We start from the raw sequence: 24,161 nt of genomic DNA, 5'->3' as shown, positions 1-24,161 counted from the left end.
AGCTAAGCTAGCTCTATCAGTGAGCCCCATGTCCCAGTGAGAGATCCTGTCTTTTAAAAAAAAAAAAAAAAAAAAAAAAAAAAAAAAAAACAGAAAACCAACCCTCCACATGTGCACTCAAATAAAAACAGTGCTCAAATTTAACATTACATAAAAATAAAAATAAAGCCCAGGAGGTAGAAGTAGGAGGATCAAGAGTTGAAGGTTTCTATGGGCTACATAGCAATATCCTGGCAAAAGCAAAGAAAGTTCAGCCAAGCTATTTGTGTTTGATGACAGAAAGAGTAGAGTAAAGAGTGCAGCTCAGCTGGGAGAGTGTTGGCCTGGCATACACAAAGCCCTAGCATGCAAACCCAGAATGGTGGCAAGGGGCTGTAATCAGAGTACACGGAAGATGGAAGGGAGCAAGATGACCACAAGTTTAAGGTCCACTTTGGTTACAGAGTGATTTCCAGGGGACACTGATGTGGAAGAATATTCAGGATATAACGCTGAAAATAGAGGGAAATAATGGCCCATCCAACCACCTACCCAAAGAATAGAGTATGTCAGCAACAAGTAAAAGATGGAGGGGAAGCAAACTAAAATCAGGAGACAGAAGAGACATTGAATGAACAGATAGCAGCTAATACAGTAATTGTTTACTGTATGTGTTTAGTAAAGGTAAGGAGAAATAGGAACACTGATTAAAGTGCAAGAAGAACACAAACAACAAGAAAAGGAGCAGCAGTGAACATCAAGGGGCTCGTATCTGAGGGCTAACGTGGTATTCCTCGCTGTTCCTAAAGTAGTTATTCCAGCTGGCCCTGAGACAGATTGTTCAGGCCCTTCTTACATGTGGAAATAGCTGCAGCCCTAATAGACAACAACAACAACAAAAACAATCAGCCTCAGTCTGGAGAGAAAAACTTATGGAACAAATACTAATCTAGCAGGCTCAAAAGCAATAGGAATAGTTAATACTCAAGGCTCTCTTGCATATGCTTTGGAAAAGTAGTAATTCCGGGTATATATAAAGAAACTGGGCTTCTTGCAAGACACAAGAAATGTTCTGGATTATGTTCCAAAAGAAATTTAGATCAACACAAGAAAATGTCAAATGAGAAGTAATTATGACACTGTCTACAAATATGCTATAGAAGATACACAATCCATCATCTTTAAGGTCTTGAGCCAGTATTTCATAAGAGGTATTTGATGAAAACACAAGTTAGGAAAACACTGTGTCCTTCTCCTAGAAAGTCAAGATATGCATACATTATTAGGGTATTTTAAAGCATAGGTAAGGTGTAGTAATATGTAGTACCAGCCCTCAGAGGTACTGCAGGAGATTCTGGAATTCCAGGCCAGCCTCTTTATATAGCCTAAGAATCAGTATCAAAAACTAAACAAAAACAGGCTGAACATATGGCTCAGAGGTTTAGACCACTTGCTGCTCTGGCAGAGAACAGAGGGTCAATTCTCAACACCCAGATGATAGCTCATTACCATCTGTAACCTTCAGTACCCAGGGATCCAATGTCCACTTCTGAACTCCCTAGACACCAGGTACTTATTATACAAAAATGTAGGCAAAACAATCATACAAAATAAAATTTTAAAATCTAAAAACAAAAAACTTTTTAAAAGAAATTAAAATCATGAGAAAACAAAAAATAAGTTTAACTGTTTTATTGAGCCCCAGACTTCTAAACTTAACCCCAATATTTATTCAAAATTCAAGAAAAAAAAAACTGGCTTATGTTAATACATTTTCAAATTTGAGAAATGGTTTGCCTTTTCTGAGCCTAAGACAGATATTGTACTTTTCTTTACTTGCTACTCAGAAATTAAGAAATGATGTTCATATAAAATAAATAGTAATCTCTTGAGTAGTGATAAACTAACTTGAGATACACACACACACACACACACACACACACACACACACACACACACACACACATCTATGTATCTATCTTATGAGCCCAACTTTCTTTCTACTTTGAATAGATTATCAATTTAAAAAAAATAGTGTAAGGGCTTAAGACATGGCTCAGTGCTTAAGAACACTGACTTGTTCTTCCAAATAACATGGGTTCAATTTCCAGTGCCCACATGGTGACTCATAATCATCTGGAACTACAATTCCAGGGGATCCCATGCCTCTCCAGTTCTCCATAGACACTGCAGGAATGTGGTGCATATACATGATGCATGCAAAAGATAAAAATAAAAATACTATATACATAAAATAAAATACTGTGTCCCCATGCATATCAACAGATTTAAAAGACTAAAAACAAAAAAGACTTTGGAGGATAGAATTTACTTCAAAGGACTGTTCATGTGAAAAACAGCTGTATCTAGAGAGATAACAAAAAATTATTTATTCACTGGTATTCAGAGATTCCTCTACATGTATTTTGAAACAAGTTGCTAAAGTACAATATTTGGCCTCAATTCTAATAATTATGTGATACTTACAGGAAGAAATGAGCAGGGCTAAGAATACAAGTCAATGGTAGAGCACTTTCCTAGCATGTGCAAGGCCCAACCAGCATGTGCAACACCAAAATAAATAAGTAATCAATTATCTCATGTTCATGAACAAAGGCTAAAGACTACAGAAAGTATTCTCACATCACACCCAAGACCATGAAAGTAAGCCAGATTATTTTAGAAAGAGATAACTACCTCACACATTGCTAGATATTGGCTCAATACCTAACTACAGATCTAGTTTCATCGACCATGAACAATTAGTATAATATAATTTCTCTTTAGAAAATTATCTCAGTTGCAAATTTAATATTCAGAATTATTCATGTCATATGTATTCTCATTAAGACACAAAATTTCACTAAAACCTTTTCTTTTTCTGTCATGCTTTTTGTTGTTTGTTTGTTTGGTTTTTATTTTGTACAGATCTTGCTATGTAGCCCAGGCTGAGCTCAGGCTCAAGATTCCCAAACTGCATAGCACTAGGAAGGCCCCTCAGCCCTGGGACCTCAAACATGGCATCACCACATCTAGACTTGCAGTGTTCCTTCTATAAAGGTACACACAGTCATTACAGAGTATAGAAGTCATACTGATAGAATGTTTTACTGTAAATGTAACCTTTCCAGCTGACCTGGAAACAATCCAGTTTTATCTTTTTTCATCATTGAGATTGTATGGTCAAGTAAAATCCCTAAAATATGCATTAGTAAACATTAGGAAGCACACAGAAGACTGACAGGTAAAGGTGTAATGGCACATTGAAGTCTTAATCCACATTCCTACCAGCACTTTAAAGGGAAAATAATGCTGATTTCATAACACCAATTCATAACTCTGGTGATAAATCTGTACTTCAAAAAATCTATTTTAGGCTTTGAAAACAAAGATCTATCTCTTATTTGTTCTTTATAAACCAGGTCTATTTAAATACACACAGGACACTCAATAAATGTTCAAGCAAGGCTATGTACAACAAAGTTCATCACACTATTTTGTACTGATGAAAACTCAATATCCATCACTGAACAAATAGACTAAATAAATTAAGCATATCCTCAGAAAAGCATAGTATTCCACTATTTTAAAACATAAAAACATGCATTAATATGGAAACTCCATCCCTGATCTCTTTTGTAAAACTCTATCCACGTCCTCTTTAACCCAAACGATTTTAGATTCTTCCCAACTTTTAAAATGAACTGAAACTTTAAGTATATTTTGTCCATTTTTTATTCCTTCCTCCTCATCTCCTTTACTAGTTCCAGTCGTGAACCAAACTAGTAATATATCTGCACCAAACAAAATCCCAAGGACTAAGAGCTGGAGATAGTGGCATTCCATTATTCCCCACCCAGGAGCTAGAACTTCTGAAATGGAAATCAAGACTGGTATTAAGTTGTCAAAAGACAACATCTTAAAATTACTTCTCCCAGGGCTGGAGAGATGGAAATAGTTAAGAGTACCAGCTACTCTTCCAGCGGTCCTGAATTCAATTCCCAGCAACCACATGGTGGCTCACAACCACCTATAGTGGGATCTGGTGCCCTCTTCTGGTGTGCAGGTGTACATGCAGGCAGAATACTGTATACATAATAAATCAATCTTTTTTTAAAAATTACTTCTTTCAAGAACTTTCAAGACACTCTTAGATAAATTAGTCAAAATGATTAGCACCATCAAGAATGCTACTAAGTATACTTGTCCCCCTACCCCATACTAGCTTTGTGGGTTTGTCTTTTTCCCTCTCTTCAGCTGAGTGGAAACTAAATGTGCCTATGATATAACACCACTGTTATGTCCCCAGCATATCCTCAATACCAAGGGTTGCATAATACTAGCTATTTATATAGAATAACCTTCTACCAAGAGGCAAGACACCTACATCTCATCCTTTGCAGAGACAAGTGCATGAGGCTAAGCTGAGTTAACTTTCCCTGTGGATCTTTTCCCTCACAAGACTCCATTACCTAACCACTGCTATCTTTCTACTCACTTATAATTCCAGTAAATTTGCACACATCTTAAAAGAAAATGCAGAGCTTAGAGTCATTTTACAAATGACAATTTAGAAACCTTCCTGACATTTAAAAAAAAAAAAAAAAAAAAGCTAGTTAAACTAGGCCATTACTCACCAACACTTTTCTCACACTTTGCTCTAAAAGTAATACAAAAGCTACTGATTTGCCAGCTTCTAGCTTCCCTTCTTCCCCATCGGATATACACTGGGCCTCTGTGTCTCAAACTAGCTCACTGTTCAGTAAAGTCCATCCCTGATCACCTCTTTTGTTATTTAAAAAAAAAAAAAAAAAAAAAAAAAACACCCTATATCCATGGCCTCTTTAACCTAAACTTTTTTAGATTCCTAACTTTTAAAAGAAACTAAAACTTTAAGCACCTTTTTGTTTGTGTTTGTTCTTATTTTTCAAGACAGGTGTCTCTGTGTTAACACCCCTGGCTATCCTGGAACTAACAATGCAGACCAGGCTGGCCTCAAACTCACAGAGATCTGCCTGCCTCTGCCTCCCAAATGCTGGGATTAAAGACATGCGCCGCTACCACCACCACCACCACCACCACCCCACACATTTTATATTTTTTTTATTCCTTCCTCCTCATCTCCTTTAATTAGTTCCAGTCATGAACCAAAGCCAGCAATATCTGCATCAAACAAAACTACAAATACTAAATTTTATCCCCTGCAGGTAACAGAGGCCCTAACCTCTATAGGAAATGCCTCTTCCTCTCATAAAATCCTATTTTCCCTAAGAGTTTTTAAAGTATCCAATATAATTTTACATAAACTTCTAGTGCTGCTTATGTTGTTTAATTAACAGTGCAATTATAGTAAGTTTCACTCTCTTTTTGGCAGATATACAAAATAGGTAATGTAGCTACCTAGGAATTAAGTAAAATTCATTGGCTAATTTGGGAATCTAATCACTACTTAAGCTAAAATTCTATAAAATACAATTTAAAGTTAAGGAAACACAGGGGAAAAAATCCAAGGTAATTCAAAATCTTGTTTCAGATATTTCCACAAAAGAAACAAGTTGATGAAAGAACATAATCCAACAGATGAGTTTGAATTCAAACCTATGACTGTGTTTACCTGCACATATAACATTTCAGCACCTTCAAGTAATAACTACTGGAAGAGAAATCCATCATTTAAATTCCTAAAAATTCACATTAAAGTCTTCATTTTCACAAGAAGAAAACATACACAATACACTGCTGTGGATATCGCTCTGTGTAAATAAAGTTCTGATTGGCCAGTGGCCAGGCAGGAAGTAAAGGCGGGACAAGAGAGAAGAGAATTCTGGGAAGTAGAAGGCTGGGGAGACACCGCCAGCCGCTGCCATGAAAAGCAACATGTAAAGACACTGGTAAGCCGCAAGCCATGTGGCAAAGTGTAGACTAACAGAAATGGGTTAATTTAAGATAGAAAAGGTAGATAACAAGCAGCCTGCCACGGCCATACAGTTTGTAAGCAATATAAGTCTCTGTGTGCTTTCTTGGTTGGGTCTGAGCGACTGTGGGACTGGCGGGTGAGAGAGATTTGTCTTGACTGTGGGCCAGGCAGGAAAACTCTAACTACAATACACAAACTATCCAAGTTTTCACTGAACATTATTAAAATACTCCAATTCTATAGGTATTTTAGTTTTGATATATTGAGCCTACACACACAGCAAAATACTTTACAAGGGTTAGCTTTCCCTTCAATCCTCAAATCACATTTTTAGTCAGGAAACAGATGTGATCTTAAATTCACTACAAGCCGTCAGCTTCATGCCATTATAGGAGACTTGCATGCATGTAGTGATTAAACAGACAACATGTACTACTTAAATATAACTGCAAAGCCCATTACCTTCTCACTATTTGAAATATCAATTCCTTCTAACCAAGCTCTTATCTTACAATGAACTTACATTAAATGGAAGGCTAGCAGTAGTTACACAACTTGCCAATATTTCAATCATTTTTACTTCATATGCTATTTATATTACAAGTGTCCTACTATATCTTGGTAAACTTTGCTATGGAAAATTCATTAGACAAAAAAGTAACTTTTGTCGGGTGGTGGTGGTGGTGGCGGTGGCAGTGGTGGCGGCGGCGGCGGCGGCGGCGGCGGCGGCGGCGCACACCTATAATCCCAGCACTCCGGAGGCAGAGGCAGGTGGATCTCTGTGAGTTTGAGGCCAGCCTGGTGTACAGAGGTAGTCCAGGACCAGCTCCAAAGCTATAGAGAAACCCTGTGTGGGGGGGTGGGGGTAACTTTTGTTTCAATTTTAGTTAATTTACAACTAAACAGTGAAGAACTTGGGATGCCTAGAATAGCTAAATCTTCAAGCGTTCTCAAATGTCATGAGTGTTCTTCTATCAACAGAAATTGATCATTTTCAAAATTATAGATCCTTCTGTTTCAACCAGAAATTTAGACTTCTACAAAGCATAAAAATAAACACACATGCACACACACACAAAACAAAACAAAACAAACAAAAACCCCACACACCATTAGCAGAGAGCTTGCCTGAGGATAGGAGCCAGCATCAGAAGTTCTTGTACAGGCACTGGATTCAGGTCCCAGAACCCACTCAAAGCACTCAACAATAGCTCGTAACTCCAGCTTGAGGAATCCACACATCTGGCCTCTGTTTGAACCTATTCTTACTTGCACACACCTATATGTAGGAGGCATGTAGGTCCTTGTGCTGACAGGTAAGCACTGAGGAAACCACGAGTGTTAAACACACAGGACTGAAAGAGAGATATAACCTGTTTCCCACCCAGAAAGCTGGGAGTGGAAGCCGTTAATAGCCTGATGATCCCTGTGCCATCTGTATGGCCAGGCTACACGGCTTCTAAAACCCTTATCTTGAGGTTTATCGCACTCAGTCTAAGGTGCTGTCTGTCCTCCCCTAACCCTCATCTGGAGCTTGTTTGCCTTGAGCCTGTCTCCACAGTTAATCTATAGGAATTATCTTTATGGAAGATATCACTTGTACTTTACAAGAGTTTCTCTATGTAGTCATGGGAAACTTTTTTCCAATTTGTGCCATGCTTAAATATGCCTAAAATACTACCTGGTGTCAGACCCTTGAAGTTTGAACCAACACCAGCTATTAAACTGGCTTTCCTTCTTGCCTCCCCTGGATCAACACACACACACACACACACACACACACACACACACACACACACACACACAAAATAAAATAGTCAGCCAGGAGGTGGTGGCGCCTTTAATCCCAGCACTCAGGAGGCAGAGGCAGGCGGATCTCTGTTGAGTTCAAGGCCAGGCTAGGCTACAGAGTGAGTTCCAGGAAAGGAGCAAAGCTATACAGAGAAACCCTATCTTGAAAAACCAAATAATAATAATAATAATAATAATAATAATAATAATAATTTTTTAAAAATAAAACAAATAAATAAAAAATAGCCAGGTGTGGTTCAGAGGCAGGCAGGTATCTATGAGTTCAATACCAGCCTGGTCTACATAGCAAGTTCTGGGCCAACCAAGGATACACAGTAAGATCTTATTATCTCAAAATATATCTTTAAAAGAAAAAAAAAGGGGGGGGGGGAACTGAGGTAAAGGTTCACATGGTTAAGTGCCCACCTAACCTTAAGTTCAACCCCCAGTACCTATGTAAAAAGGCAGGGCTAGGAAGGCAGAAACAGGAAGATTCCTAGAGCTCCTGGCCAGCCAGTCTAGCCTAATTGGTGAGCTATAGATCAATGAAAGAAACTGTTTCGAAGGAGGCACACAGTGTTCCTGAGAACACTCCAAGGTTGACCTCTGGCCTTGATGTGTGAACTGACATACATAAACCCACACCCACCCATACAAATTCACCCACATACTCACAAACATGCACACCTACATATGCACCAAAACAAAGAAAAAAGAAAAACCTGCTATATCTTAGTACAGTTTTGCTGATCATTCTCAATCCCAGTTTCCTCACCAAAAGTCTTCACTTCCTAAGGTATTCATGAAAGTTAAATGAGTTAGCATGTCTTTGTTTTCAGTGGTGTTATTCACAACAGCCAAGACATGGAAGCAACTCCTGTATTCTCTGAGTGATAAATAACCAAATGTGGTATATATGTGAAATATTATTCAGTCTCAAAAAGGAAGAAAATGTTCACATATGATAAGGATTATCCCTGAGAGCAATATGATAAGCCAGTCACAAAGAGACAAACACTATATGGATTCATGGAAGGTACCATGAGTAGTTAAAATCATACACACAGAATGGGGTTGCCAAAGGTGACAGGGAGAGAAGAATGAGGAATTACTGTTTATGGGTCTAGAGTTTCAGTTTCATAAGATGAAAGAATTCTAAATGGAGACGATGGTGATTATGACTATCTTACTTAATACCACTGAACTGCATATCCACAAGCGGCAAAATAGGCTGGGCGTGGTGACAAACTTCTGTGATCCCAGCACACTGGAGGCTAAGGCAGGAGGGTCACAAGCTGCAGGCCAGCAGAACAAATCAAAGAGGCCTGTCTCAAAGGAGAGATAAAAGGGAGAGGGTAGTTGCAATGGTAAATGTTGTGAGTGACTTGTATTTTCCACAATTTTAGAAGTTAAAAACTAAGTAAATGTATTAACATATACTATAACAGCTAGCCTAGTGAAAGGAAATGCCCACTATTACAGCATATGCCCAAGACATGTATGCCAGGTATGGACTGGAAGTTCCCCCCGAAAGAACAACTTTAAACCCTGGTCCCCACAGTGGCAGTTCTGGAGGTTATGAAGCTACAAGAACTAAAATCCAGTGGGGACCTTAGGTGAGAAAGAAGTATCTGCAATTTGCAGGATACCCCCTATCTCAAGGTCTCCATCTCCTTCTGGCTCATAATGTCAGGAGTTATTCAACGGGCTTCAGTAGAACCAAAATTAATTGCATAAAATCAGGTCATTATTATGTTCTTAGCCTTACACATACACAGAGACAGAAAGAAAGAAAGAAAGAAAGAAAGAGAGAGAGAGAGAGAGAGAGAGAGAGAACGAGCTGGTATTACCAGAACAAGAAGCTTCTACATAAAAATACCTTTTAATGTAGATATTTTAATCTCTCCTAAGTCAACACCTAAATCCAAAAATGCAAGGACTCAAAAAATAATTTGGTAGCATATGTCTGTAATCCAAGTACCTGGAGGTAGGTGGAGGATTCCTGGGAGTTCAAGGACATCTTTGACTACACAAATTCACAGCTAGCCTGGGATGCATGAAATCCTGCTCCCCTGCCTCCAAAAATTAACAAAAGCAAGCCAAGTGGCTGAGCAAGGCACCTATCAATAAGCCTGACAACTTGATTGTGATTCCTTGGACTACGACATTGTAGAAAGAGAGGCCTCCTCAAGGTGTCCTCTTGACTTCCACATGTGTGTGTGCACTGGAGAACATACACATGAACACTACTCACACACATACATACCCCCAAAATATATTAAAATGTAATTAAATTCATTTTTTAAATAGGCAAGAAACATTAAGGTTTCCAGTTAATAAAGGACATTGAACAAGCCACTTTGTTTCTCCATCTTTGTTCTCTTCACCTGTAGCTTGGGAAAATGAAGTCCATTATTGCTACTTAAAGTGTGGTCCCGGATGTATACTGGCCTTACCCAGAAACCTGTTGGGCCCCAGCCCTGATTTAAAGAATAAAATTTGCAACTTAATAAGAAACTCAGCTAAAGCAAAAATCCACTCGCTATCTCTAACATTAAAAAAAAAAAAAAAACGGAAAACTGTAACGGATAACAAAATAAAGAAAAAAGGGAAGTACCACTGAAGAATCAGCCCAAAAGTTACATTCAATAAATCTTTCTTGGCCATATAAAAGTTCTTATTTTGATGCTGAGGATAAAAGAATAGACAGGAGTAAATAGTAATAATAAAGAGTAACCATGATCACAAGTTAGTTCCACCTTCTATATTTTTATCTCATACATGATATATAACATTTGAAACTGATTATTGGAGAGACTAAATAACTATTACTAATATTCCATCAAACTTTCAAGTACCAAAAAAGATTCCCTGAATAGGGAAACTGAAAACAAGGAATTAAAGACTTAGGAGAGTAAGTGTAAGACAAATGACCATCCAATCCCTGCCTCCTGCTGGAAGGGCCTTGGAAAGGGGACAGAGTGTAGCTCTCTGGGATGTCACCACCTTTCTCCTTCAGTCACCAAGGTGATAAAGCACTGACATGGCAGCTATCCCTCAGAGAGTGCACACTGCCTTCCAGATCACCAAGGAAATGTCCTCCCGGAGCCAGAAGGGTGGCTCTTGCTCCACGAGACCCGAGGCTGTCTTCTGACCTTCACAAGCACTTACACACAAGTGCAGAGAGGGAGGAGGGAGGGAGAGAGAGGGAGAGAGGAGGGAGAGGAAGGAGAGGAGGAGGAAGAAATTAAAATTTATCTTTTTAATGAGAAATTTATTTTAGGGCCTCAACGGTCCACACCCCATGAGAACTTAAATAAATGATCTTTGATCTATACAAAGTCAAATCCAGCAGACTTGTAGTTTGACAACCACTATAGCTGTCATGCTTCCAAAGAATGAAGGGATAATGTCACTTCTGCAACAATTTCCTCCCTATATATTAAGCATCTGAGTGTCTAAAGACCAGAACTCACAGAGATGTACACTGGTAAACCAATCCCAGCTTCCTTCTTCCTGTGCTGCCATTAACATCTTTTACTAACCCTCTTCCTAAGAGTCCTGCATTACGAGAGTGTGTGCCAGGCCCTTCAAGACAATTACACTTCATTTTGTTCTCCTGTGTCTTCTCTTTTTAAAACATCAATTTGATTTTGATCCATTCTAGGGCATAAGCCATGTCTATTTTTTTTTTTTTTTAATATGTACAAACTCAGGAGGTGGTGGCACACGCCTTTAATCCCAGCACTCGGGACTCAGAGACAGGCAGATCTCCGTGAGTTCGAGGCTGGCCTGGTCCACAAAGTGAGTTCCAGGACAGGCTCCAAAGCTACATAGAGAAATTCTGTCTCAGAGAAAAGAAAACAAAAAAAAGTTAATATGTACAAACTCACTGTCTTCCCAAAACAATACTACTGTACATTTAAATATTTGATCAGCCATCACAATATTGTACTAAGTGGCTCTGAATGGATTGTCCAAACAACCTTCTAAAACTTGTCAAATACTGAACGTTTTCTTTAAATTAAGCAATATCACCATATTCTCTTGTAATTTTTACTCAATATTTTCAGAAAATATTTTATTGAAAAGAGCTAGTCTAATAGAAACTACTACCTTTAACATACTATACTATAAGTGTCTTAGAACAAATATCCTCCATTATTTGTTAACAACTCAGAAGCAAAGTTTTTGAGTATCTCCAAATGGGAAGTGGGCTGCTCTCTTGCACTATTTTGATCTTTTCTATTGCTTGCTTTAAATAAACTTCCCTACTATCACACAAGAAATAAAAATTAGAAATGAGTCGGGTGTTGGCGGTGCACACCAGAATTACACAAAGAAATCCTGTCTCAAAAAACCAAAAATTAGAAATGAGCTAATAATGAAACTATGGCATTTTAAGAAAGATAACTTGAAATGTGGAAGTGATATATGTGGTGGCACATGCCTGTAATCCCAGCACTTGGAGAAGGATGCAGACAGCACAAGGCCAACTCGGACTACATGAGACCCTATCTCAAAATTTTTATAACTTAAAAATAGTGAGAAATACTTGGTTTTAATTTATGCACACATAAATAAGAGAATAAATAGCATAATGTTGACATTCACTCTATTTTTCATTTAGTTACTTCATGTGTATGAGTGTTTTGGTTCATCTACATGTATGTTGGTATACAATATGCCTGCCAGTACCCTCAAAGGCCAGAAGACAGTGACCAGATTCTCTTGGTCTGGAGTTACAAACCTTATGAGCCACTGTATGGATGCTGGGACTCAAACCCAGGTTTTCTGGAAGAGCGGTAATGCTCTTAACCACTCAGCCATCTCTCTAGCCACTCAGAACATTTTTTTTAATGAGTTTTAATTTTTTCCATTTGCTAACATCAAAAATGAAATAAAGTCAGATTGAGGAAAAGTTTTAAAACTTTACTGCTGTGCAAAGTGTGTGTGTGTGTGTGTGTGTGTGTGTGTGTGTGTGTGTTCATACCAATTGGCAAGAAGCTTGCCTGATACTGAATGACGGCAGTAGACAGCACATAAAGTATGAAGCATTTCATCACTCTGGTGGCTGGCTATTATGCTTGAAGAATCTTTTCAGGCAAGCAGGTCTATGTAATCTAATCTGTCTGTAACTCTGGTCTGATGTCACTGAGTCATGCTGGCAAGAGATAGCACTCTGGAAAAGTCAAAATGACTTTTACTTGACTTACAAGGTTATAAGCACTTGGCTTGGGGTAAAGCTAAACTGTGACTTCCATCTTCATTTTTTAATATGAATGAATAAGTTTAATGGATTGCACATTTAAAAACAAATGCTTTGAGGCTGGGGAGACAGCTCGGTGCTTCTCTTGCTGCTCTTCCAGAGGACCTGAGTTCCATTACTAGCACTCACATCCTGCAGCTCACAACTACCTGAGACTCCAGCTGGCCTGAGAGTGCCTCAGCACACACAGCACATACTTACACAGATATGCACATACCAATAATCTTTTTTTAAAAAATAATAACTGGATGCCACTTTGTCCATACCGACAGAACAGTGCCATGAAACATTCTACATGGAACATTCTAACAGCTAAAATCAAGTGTCTATAACACTAATAGGAATACAAGCCAGGTTGGTGGTGGCGGCACACGCCTTTAATCGGGAGGCAGAGCCAGGTGGATCTCTCTGTGAGTTCGAGGCCAGCCTGGTATTTAACCCAAGCTGATCTTGTCTTTGCAGCAGTGTGGGTTCCAGTTCCTCGGTGGAAGGTCTGAGTGGTGGCTGCAGGTAATGCCACATGAGCACACTTCTAGCAACAGCCCTCCTCCAACAAACAACCCATGTGCTAACCAGGCTGGAACAGCAGGAACAGCTCATGATCTCATTGGAACCCTTTCTATCTTTGATATCACTTTCAAATGCCTTTGTAAGCAATTCACATATCAAATCCCTGTATCTCTGAAATATTAAAGTCATTTTTCCTCTTGCCATTAAAAACAGGAATGTATCCACCCCACTAATCTAAAAATATTTCCAATAGGGATAAAAAACTATTTTCACCACTTAACTTCAACCACAAGGCTGAGCATGGCCTACAATCCCAGTACTTGGGAGGTGACACAAGAGAATCAATAGTTCAAAGTCAACTTTTGTTATGCAGCAAGCTCCAGGCTGGCCTAGGCAGTGTTGAAACACTCTTTTCTTTCTCTCTCTCACTCTCTTCCTCTCTCTCTCTCTCTCTCTTTCTCTCTCAATGATAATAATAATAGTAATAATAATAAACAATAAATAAAGTAGTTCAATCACAGAATTGTTTTTAAATTTTTAAGGGGCAGAGAGATGGCTCAGCAGTTAAAAACACTTGCTCCTCTTCCAAAGAACTTGAATTAGAACCTCAGCACTTATAACTCTAGATCCTCAGCCTATAACTCTAGCTCCAGGGGTTCTGATGTCATCTTCTGGCCTCCATGAGCACCTACCCACCCACCCCCCCCCCCACACACATTTTTTTGAAACACTGTCTTTAAAAACTGTTTACCAGGGCTAGAGAGATGGCTCAGCAGTTAAGAGCACTTCTTGCAGTGCACCCAGATTCAATTCCCAGCACCCAAATGAAGAATCACAACTGTGTCATTCCATCTCCGATGACTCTTCTGATCTCTGCTGGTTCCTATACACAAGTGGTGCACATACTGAGACATTCATATATGCACACAAATTAATTTTTTTTGAAAACTGTTTCCCAAAGAGTCTATAAATAACAACAGCTGAAAATATTAAAAGGACTAGAAGCAGTGAGATGGCTCAGCAGGTAAAGACACTTGCCACCAAGTTTGAAGACCTTGGTTAATCCCAGGGACACACATGATGGAAAGAAAGAACCAATTCACCAACTGACTTCCATGTGTGTTCTGCAGCACACACCTGCCCATATGCAAACGCAAACACACACACACACACACACACACACACACACACACACACACACACAATATAGCATTAAAATTTTTTAAGTTAGGACTGGATGTGTAGCTCAGTAGTAGACTGCTTGCCTGGCATACCCTAGGTTTCATCCCTAGCTCCACTCAACAATGTAATGAGAGGTAGGTGGGAGAAAGCGGACTCTAACATCTTTATCTTATAAGATGAACAGTCAGCCGGGCAGTGGTGGCGCATGCCTGTAATCCCAGCACTCGGGAGGCAGAGGCAGGTGGATCTCTGTGAGTTCGAGGCCAGCCTGGTCTGCAGAGCTAGTCCTGGACAGGCTCCAAAGCTACAGAGAAACCCTGTCTCGAAAAACCAGAAAAAAAAAAAAAGGTGAACAGTCAAGAAGCACTGTGAAAGGTTAGTAAAAGAAAAAAAGAAGGGCTAAAAATAGAACGATGAAGAATAACAATGAAATAACTATGATGGAATAATAAAAGGAAAGGTGGATACAGAAATTTTGGTGAACTGTATTAACAGTAACTCATTCACACCTGATAAGTAAAAACATAAAGTATAATTTAGACACTTGGGACAGCCTTAGAGTAGCAAAATGTAAAAATGGCTGAAAGCAGTTGCTTTATGGAGTAAAACTGATGTAAGGAAAAAGGGACAGAAACAGACTATAACACTTCTCCATTATAAGCTTCCCAGTATTATTGAGGAAAAAAAATTAGAGATACATTTTACAATTGCAAATTGCTGACTTTGCTTCTGTAAACTTGCTTGCGTTAGACACTGACCCATCCTCTCCCTGGAAATAAGTAAAAAGTTTCAGAGCCCAGCCGTCAGCCTTGGGACAAGGTCTGCAATTATAGATTAAAAAAATAATAAGTCTCTGTTTAAAAAAATTCCTCAAAGGGGACCCAAGATAAGGACCATCTGGTGAGTCCAACAAACTAGGTCAAATGTCAGCCAATCACAAGCGGGTAACTATGCGAACTCCCCTCCAGAGTAACCGCTCCCCCTAGACCTCCCCTAAGCCAACCAGTTTACGACCAATGTTACAAAATTTCCTGCGTAACAAAATGATTGCTGAAAAATATGATGATTTTTAAATTGGGCCAAACCCGGGGCACCTGGTATCTTATGCTAATTTTGTAGTTTCTGCCTTTAAAAATGCTTGTAACCGCTGCTCCGGGCTCTCTGACTGACCAGGACAGAGAGCCCACTTGCGCCAGGGCTGAATACATTCCTCATGCGTGTTGCATCTGCTGGTTTGGAATCTTGGTTTCTGGGGGAGCCCTCTCGCAGACTAAAGTATCCCAGGGGTCTGGGGTCTTTCATTATTTGACTTCTTAAGCCAAATACAGGAATCAATAAGGAAATAATTTTATGTTTACATCTAATAGAAAAACGTTTAATGACAAGGAAATAATACTAGGATTACAAACATGAGCCACCACATGTGTGGTTTCCTTTACTTCTGCTAACAAAAAAAAAAAAAATCATATTTATTACTTAATTTCATAGAAGCTTGAGGGTAGACACAATAAAATTTCCATAATCTGAACATCTGTAATCCAAAATACTCAAAATTGGAGATTTATGGGGTACTAACTGATCTGAAACCACACTATTACAAAACTGTTTAAAGAACTGTATATAATTACCTTTAGAATCATTTTCATGAATCCCATCCCCAGAAAATCTAATTCTCTACATGTAAATGTTCACACCACTCTGGCTTCCAGCACTTCAGATAAGGTATTTGCTATTACAGCAACAAAGATTATTTCTACAAAGACACTGATCACCCATTAGTGACAGGTACTGAGCAGTTCTAACTAACATTACAAAACAAAGTAGAAGAAAATCAACAAGGTTTTTCTACAGCTCACTTAGAACAGTACTTATCATTTCTCATTCACATGGAAGATCTGAAAATGAGGAAAAAGAGGCAGGCAGAAAGATTGAGGGGTTGTGTCTGAAAGAACACCCAGTTCTTAACACCATTTACTCTAAGAGATTAGACAATTATCTTCATGAGAAGATGTTTTAATTTCTCTAACTAAGGTTTTATAAAGAAGAAATTATTGAAAGTAATAAACATAGCCAAAGAATTTTTTTTAATAATGAAGACATCACTTGGCAACTGTGACAGAGATCACACGCCCTTGAGACCCTAGATTGAATTCCTAGTACCATCAAAAGAAAGAATAAAAAGCTTGCCTGACAGTGAATGATGGCGGTAGACAGCACATAAAGTATGAAACATAAGGGAGGTAACGCTTCTGAGGTCACAGAAGTAGAGCAAGCAGCAAGAGTGGGTTTGGAATGCAGACAGAGTCTTCACTAGTGTGCAATCATGTAAACTTTTTTTTAAGCCAAGTAGTGGTGGCCCATACCTTTAATCTCGGCATTCATAAGGCAGAGGCAGGAGGATTTCTGTGAGTCCGAGGCCAGCCTTGTCTACAGAGTGAGTTCTAGGGCTGTTACACAAAGAAATCCTGTCTCAAAAACACCAAAACAATAAAATAAAAAACAGGATTTTGTTAAGTGTCTCCAAGCTTCAAATTTGTTATCCCTAGAATACAGGCATCTAAAAATTCTCAACTAGGATGCTAGCTGTGTGTAGTACAAGTTTTATTTGTATCTGTTTAGTTCTAAATTGAACAGATTATGGAATCATAAATCTGATTTACATTTCTTACACATGCCATTTCAAAGAGGTTTTTCTATTCAGAACTGAGAAATAGAATTAAAGACTGAATGCTTGCTTACTAAGTTTAAAACATGTTCTGGTTTTTACCCCAAAGGTCATACAGTTTTATCTTATTTGAGTCCAAAGTTTGAGCAATATCACTGATGAAAAATGCAGTTATTAAGAGGTATCTAGAAAAATTACAAGAACAAAGTTAGATGTTTATAACCAATGATTTATGATTTACTGCACTGTGTACTGATAAGGTTCTAAGCTTGTATTCAGCATCCTGAGCTGACAAAGCTTATATTTATTTATTCACTTACTTACTTAAACTTACGTGTTGTTGGAGATTAAACTCATGACTCTGTCATGCTACGCAGTATTCTACCAGTAAGTTATATGCACAGTCCTTTCAGTCTGTTCCCTAACTCTGTTAGGGACCAAGATGTCAGGAACCAAACATGAACCATGGAAAGTACTAGCTAGGCCAGAGAACAAGTTATAAGACCACTGCCCTTCCCCAGAGCAGTAACACCTGTTTACTAACCGGAGGCTCCCAAAGATAAAAAGACATTCCACAGTCAGGTGCCATGACAACCAAACGTAAAGAGCATTCCATGGTCAGGTAGCCTAGCAACAAAATAAATGGCCCCTGACCAGTGACCTTAGCCAACATCTTGCAGTTGCATGATCTGCACGTCTCCCACATTCTGCACCGCTTCCATGTCCCTTCCCCTTCCCTCCTTCCTGCCCCCTCCCCTCCTATGATATATAAGCCTTGCGGAGGAAAATAAAATCTGCAGCTTGATCAGAATCTTGTCTTGCTATCATCCCTTGAGTCCCCTGTTCCTTTCATTCACTCCCACAGGTGGGTCGCCCCCATTGAAACCCTGCTGGCTGGGGCATAACTCAGATACTCTTACTGTTTTATTCTGCTCAGATAGCTATTCTTATTTTCTTTAGAACCTATACATGTGAAGAATATTTATTCTGTAAACATTTCTGTAAAGCTGCCTATTAACTGTCAGTTCTACTGTGGTTGTAACTGTGTAAAAGTTTGGTATCAGAAATTGAGTTTAATACATACTTTCAATAAGCATCTTCATATGCAAGTAATTCTCAAAAATAAAAGAGCCCTAAAAGAGGAAAATGTCAGCTACGATGGTAACAACTGCTGACCACATGTGGCTCTCCTTTCATCAAATGCTCTGGCGTACCTTTAATTCAATGATGACTAACACTCTAAATTAGGTTGCTGACTTAACTATCAAACCCAGTAAAAGTCAGAATCAACCATGAAACCAGAGTGCTTCTCAAAAGCATGCATTGTCAAAGCCAACCCAGCCCTATTTGATTTAAATCTCTGCATCGTTTTTCTTTCAGTAAAAACCACCTACAATGATTCATAATTGTTTATCTGGGTATTGTCCTAAAAGGTATCATGATAAACTAGGAGCGGAGGGGGACAACACACACCACTCAGAATATAATGCCAGAAAGAAACAAGGGCTAAGCAGAAATGTATATTTGAGCTGATATCTTGCCTCAAGTAGAACTCAAAAAGAGCAAGGTGAACAAATATAAAAGCATATTTTATATATATAAAATGGCTAATCTTGGTCATTCTATTTCTACATAGTATAAAAGACAGTTTGTAAATGACTGAATATTATTCCAGAGACATCTGAAGCCTCTTTATTACTGTTCACTAAATGGGAAACAATTCTAGAGTCTCGTTACCTTATCCACATCATTCCCGTCTGAACATTTAGCTCCAATCACCAGAATAAACATCACCTACAAGAATTACTGACAAAATACCTACTCAAGGTGTTATTGCACTGTTCTGTACAAAAACAATTACAACAGCAAATACAGAATCTGTGGCAACATAATAAAATTAGTTAATTTATATAACAGCTATTTTTAAAACAGGACAGTTGCAGGTCACTAAATACTTACATCAGCACATGTAACATAAACCAGACACTGAACACCACGTTATAGCCAAGAAATTGAATGTAATTTTTATGAGGAAAATCGGGCCTATTTGCCTTTGAAATACACATTTAGTAAGTTACATTTTAAAAAATTATCTGGGGCTGGAGAGATGGTTCAACACTTAAGAGAACCTACTGCTCTTGAAAAGGACCTGGGTTCACTTCCCAGCACCCACATGGTAGCTCATAATACCCACTCTAAAAGAGCTGACACCGTCTTCCAGCCTCTATAGTCTCCTGAACACCCATGTTGCACACTCAAGCACACATGTCCCAGTTAGTCTAAAAAGAGGGAACCATAACTGAAAAAATGCCTTCACTAGATCAGCACGTGCACAAGCCTGTGAGGCATTTTCTTGGTTAGTAATTGATGCTGAAGGGTCCAGCTCCCGGTGGGCAGTGCTATTCCTGGGCAGGTGGTCCTAGATGATATAAGAAAGTAGGCTGAGCAAGCCATGAGGAGGAGCAAGCCAATAAGCAGCAATTCTCAATGGATTCTGCTTCAGTTCTTGCCTCAGGTTCCTGCCCTGCATGAACTCCTGTCCTGATACCCCTTCATGCTGGCCTACAAAAAAAAAAAAAGACTCTTTCCTCCCCAAGCTGCTTTGGTCATGGGTGTTTTATCACATCCAACCTAACCAAGACAACACCATATACACATAAAAACCAAGAATATTTTAATTTAAAAAAGTATCTTATCAAGGTGTGGTGGGTCACATTTGTAATCCCAGAAATGGGAAGACAGAGGTAGGAAGGAGAATGGCCACAAGTTCAAGGCTAGCCTGGTCTACATAGTAAGTTCCAGACCAGCCAAGACTACAAAGATCCTATCTTTAAAAAGAAAAAAAAAAGTCTTTTAAGAAGAATATATTCAGTCATGGATTGGCAAACTATGACCCAAAAGAAAAAGGTGGCCTACTGCTTTGTAAATAAAGTTAGCTTGTTGATTTGTGTGGGGCAGGGTCTCTTGACCTTGAACTTGTTATATACTTGCAGATGACCTTGAACATCTGATCCTCTCCAAAATGCTGGAATTACAGGCTTGAGTCACTACTGCCCAGTTTTACTCAGTACCAGAGACTAAACCCAGGACCTACCCCATGCTAGGCAGGCACTGTACCAACTGAACTACATCCCTAACCCCAAATTAAGTTTTACTGAAATATGTATATATAAGGACCATGGAATAAGGGAAGATACAACCGGCAACTAAATTATGAAATAAGGTTAATAAAAAGAGACCCCAAATGTGGGCATGGCAGCACATGCCTATAATCCCAATACTCGGGAGACAGACGTAAGATGATCACATGCTCTTTCTATACATTCAGTATAAGGCAGGTATGATGGCTCATACCTGTAATCCCAGCACTTGGGAGGGTGAGGAAGAAGATTGCTGCAGGTTCATCAGGTGTTTAAGTCTACACCAGGCTACAAAGTAAAATTCTGTCTCAAAAAATTAAAACAAAAAAACACTTTTTTATAAAAACTAGAATTCTGAAGCCAAAATTCAGCAGAGTGAATTAAAACTTTTTACAGCATAGAAGACCAATGAGATGAAAGATACATAATTTCTGAAACACATATATTTTGCTGTTCAAAGCAGACACACACCCTGAGGAGTATACATTTTCCCTAACAATATAATATTCTTTAAGGATGAGAGTTATTTGTGTAATTGTTTTGAGTAGTCAAACTTACCGAGTACCATCTGCTTTCCAGCTTACTTTATATGGCTTCTGTTCTAAAAGTCTAATATTTTGCTTGTCCATGGAAACAGGCTGTGCTCCAGGAAACCCAGACCTTAAAGAAAAAACATTATTCATGTCATGACCCATATAATGCTATCTTTGTGTTAAACCAATGGCTCACATATTGATCATAATGAGATTAATCATGAGATTAACTTCAAATGGATTAATATCAGCTGTCACAAAAATTCTAACAAAGGTTATCACTTTCATCCAGGAGTGATAATTTAATTAATTACTTTAATCTCAGGACTCAGAAGGCAGAAGCACGTGGATCTCTGTGAGTTTGAAGTCAACCTGGTCTATATAGTTAGTTCTAGGATAGCTAGAGCTACAAAGTGAGACCCTGTCTCAAAAAAGCAAAAAAAAAAACAAAACAAAACAAAAAAGATTATCACTCTCTTAACATTTTATAATACAAGTTTACAGAGTACTAAATTGCCACTGCTATAATATTGGGCTAATTTTAAAATGTTATTATGCAGGACTAAAGAGAAAGCTCAGTGGCTAAAATGCTTCCTATGTAAGTATGAGGGTCTGTGTTGGGGTCCCAGCACCCATGTAAAAAGCCAAGCCTGGCAGCAGGTGCTATAGGTGCTATAATCCCAGCACTAGGGGTAAGGGAGTGGGGGGCAGTGGGAACAGGAGGATCCTAGGAACTAGTATTGTTAAAGTAATTAAGCTAATATTCAAGCTTTTCTCTGACGTATAAGACTTTAAAACACACCTGCTTTACTATTTAAACCATGCATAATAAATTATGGGGAGAAGGAATTAGCCCACACATGCACGGTGGAGGCAGAGATGACACTGAGTCTTCCTCTGTTATTCTCCACTGGTAAGCCCAGTCCAACATTAACCAGCAGAAACGGAGATCGAAGGAAACAACTCTGGTGACAACAGTAATGTATTCTCGAGGACGATGTAAGTCATCTGATCCTGACTCAAACTCCTGACATCCTCTTCTACACTCAATGTACACACTAACTTTAGGGAGCCAAAAAAAAGTGAATGTCTGGATTAATTTTAAGTGTTACACGAAGAATAAAACTTGAAAATATTCCTTACCCTTCCCAGCCACAAAACTGATGACATTTCTGCTGTACTTCTCCTAATTTTGGTTGAGTTGTTACTTGAGTTACACCTTTAACAGTTATACCTTCCAAGAAAATAGCACCCTTTAAAGAAAAGACAGAAAAAAATTAATAATAAATATGTGTATATATGCACATATATATATATAATTAAAGGACAAATGTATTTACAAATAAATGAATTAGTTTATTTTCAAAAACCTAAGAAAACTCATATTAAATAGAAATGGTCTGTTCCGCCTACAGTACTAGTGACATCTAAAACCCAACAAGTCAGGGGGCTCAGGCAAAAGGATTATAATTCTGAGGCCAACGTAGGCTATATAACAAGATCCCATCTCAAAGCCAAAGAAAAGGTGTACTCCAGGAAGTCTATAAAATTGTCTATGCTTGTGTTTTTACACTTTTTAAAACTAAAACATTAGTCTAAGTGTATATTAAATTAGTTTCAGACACATCAGAGACCTTCTGACATCACTCTCAAGTAAAATCTACATAAAACTTTAGCTGATAATGTCATTAAAGAATAAAAATCCTGGTCTACAAGTTGCAAAGTTCAACCATCTGGCCAAGATCTGGCAAGCAATCCATTTGGGAAGAAGAAGAAAAACATTCAGAGTTCATCCACAGATCCATCACTGCCAGGTCCACAGAAGTCCTAAGTCTTCCCAGCACACAACACTCCTACATTCTGCCTCAAACTCAGAATTAATATGTATTGTCACCTAATAAATCTTCAACTCTGACAGCCTTAAAATAATGATAATGTAGGGATCCTATGACCTAAGGATAAAAGAAACCAATGCTTTCCTGTTAATACCATTACCTTGCCCCAACAACAAAATTCCTGTTTTAAAACCACATCTAGGGGCTGAAGTAAGGCTCAGTGGTTAAGAAGATTTACTACTCTTGTAGAAGGCCCCTGATTCAATTCCAAACACCCATATGGCAGCTCACAACTATCTGAAACTCCAGTCCCAGCTGATCCAACACACTTTTCATACCTCCATGGGTACCAGACACACAGGTGGTGCACATACATACATACATACATACATACATACATACATACATGGAAGAAAAACATTCATACACATAAAATAAAAAATCTTAAAAATAAAAACACTTCAAATGCCAGCTGTGGTGATGTATGACTATCATTCCAGCACTATGGAACCTGAGGGAGGAAGCCTACAAGTTCAGGGCCAGCTTGGGCTACATAATAAGTTTGAGGCCAGCTAGGCTCTATATATTCACAGCCTGTTTAAAAAAAATCTTTAAAAATAAGGTCATTTCTATTATTAAATACTAAATAAGAAAAATACATCCTGAAAGCAAAGCTCTAAGACTCATAATATAGTGACTAAGAATACCCAAGTGGTGTCAATATCCCTATAAACTATTATCTTAAATATGCCCAGCTTGTGCCTTGTACCTAAGAGCCTCTCTTTTCTAAACCAGCATGCTTAAAAGTCAGTATTAAAAATTTCTTTAATAAAATCCCAAATCTTCCTTAAAAAAGAAAGGGAAGAAACGTACCCAAGGACATTGCAAAAGCTAAGCAAGCACTCTACCAGTCCCTTGGTGTGACTTTTAAAGGTCTTTCCACTGGAAAGGCATAAAAAATAAACCTTCAAATTCTATCTCATTGTGCAAATCAGTAACTATTACAATAACAAAATCTAATATTATTTTCAAAAATATATTAAGCACATATGCTCAAGATTAATGTTGCTTTTAAAAAGTGTATCTGAAAGCCAGATGTGATAGAACATGACTGCAATCAAATCATCTACATATTTCCATTTCCTTACAAAAGTGTTTCATAAAGAGCAAGCAAGGCATGTATAATGGCTCAGGGTATAAAAGCCCTTTTAACCGAGCCTAAAGACCTGAATTTGATCCCCAGGGTGGGGTGGAAAAACAGACAAGACTGCAAGGTGTCCTCTGACCTCCAAAGGTGTGGATGGATGTACATATGTGTATCCATGGAAAGAATATCTGAA

At 38.5% G+C, this 24,161-nt stretch overlaps 1 protein-coding gene across 3 annotated transcripts in view; it reads right to left on the bottom strand.

Moving 5' to 3' along the window:
* Nucleotides 1-24,161, bottom strand: part of Rngtt (RNA guanylyltransferase and 5'-phosphatase) — a 211,375-nt gene that overhangs the window by 166,557 nt on the left and 20,657 nt on the right. For all 3 annotated transcript variants that reach the window (XM_036180116.1, XM_036180118.1, XM_036180117.1), the window contains 2 exons: nt 22,130-22,239; nt 21,012-21,113 (listed from right to left, as the gene is read on the bottom strand). In XM_036180116.1, the coding sequence (XP_036036009.1) occupies nt 21,012-21,113; nt 22,130-22,239 (212 nt within the window). The remainder of the gene's footprint in view (nt 1-21,011; nt 21,114-22,129; nt 22,240-24,161) is intronic.

Source organism: Onychomys torridus, chromosome 2 (genome assembly GCF_903995425.1).
Source record: "Onychomys torridus chromosome 2, mOncTor1.1, whole genome shotgun sequence".
In the NCBI taxonomy this organism is placed as follows: Eukaryota; Metazoa; Chordata; class Mammalia; order Rodentia; family Cricetidae; genus Onychomys; species Onychomys torridus.
This window is presented reverse-complemented; position numbering and strand designations above follow the sequence as displayed.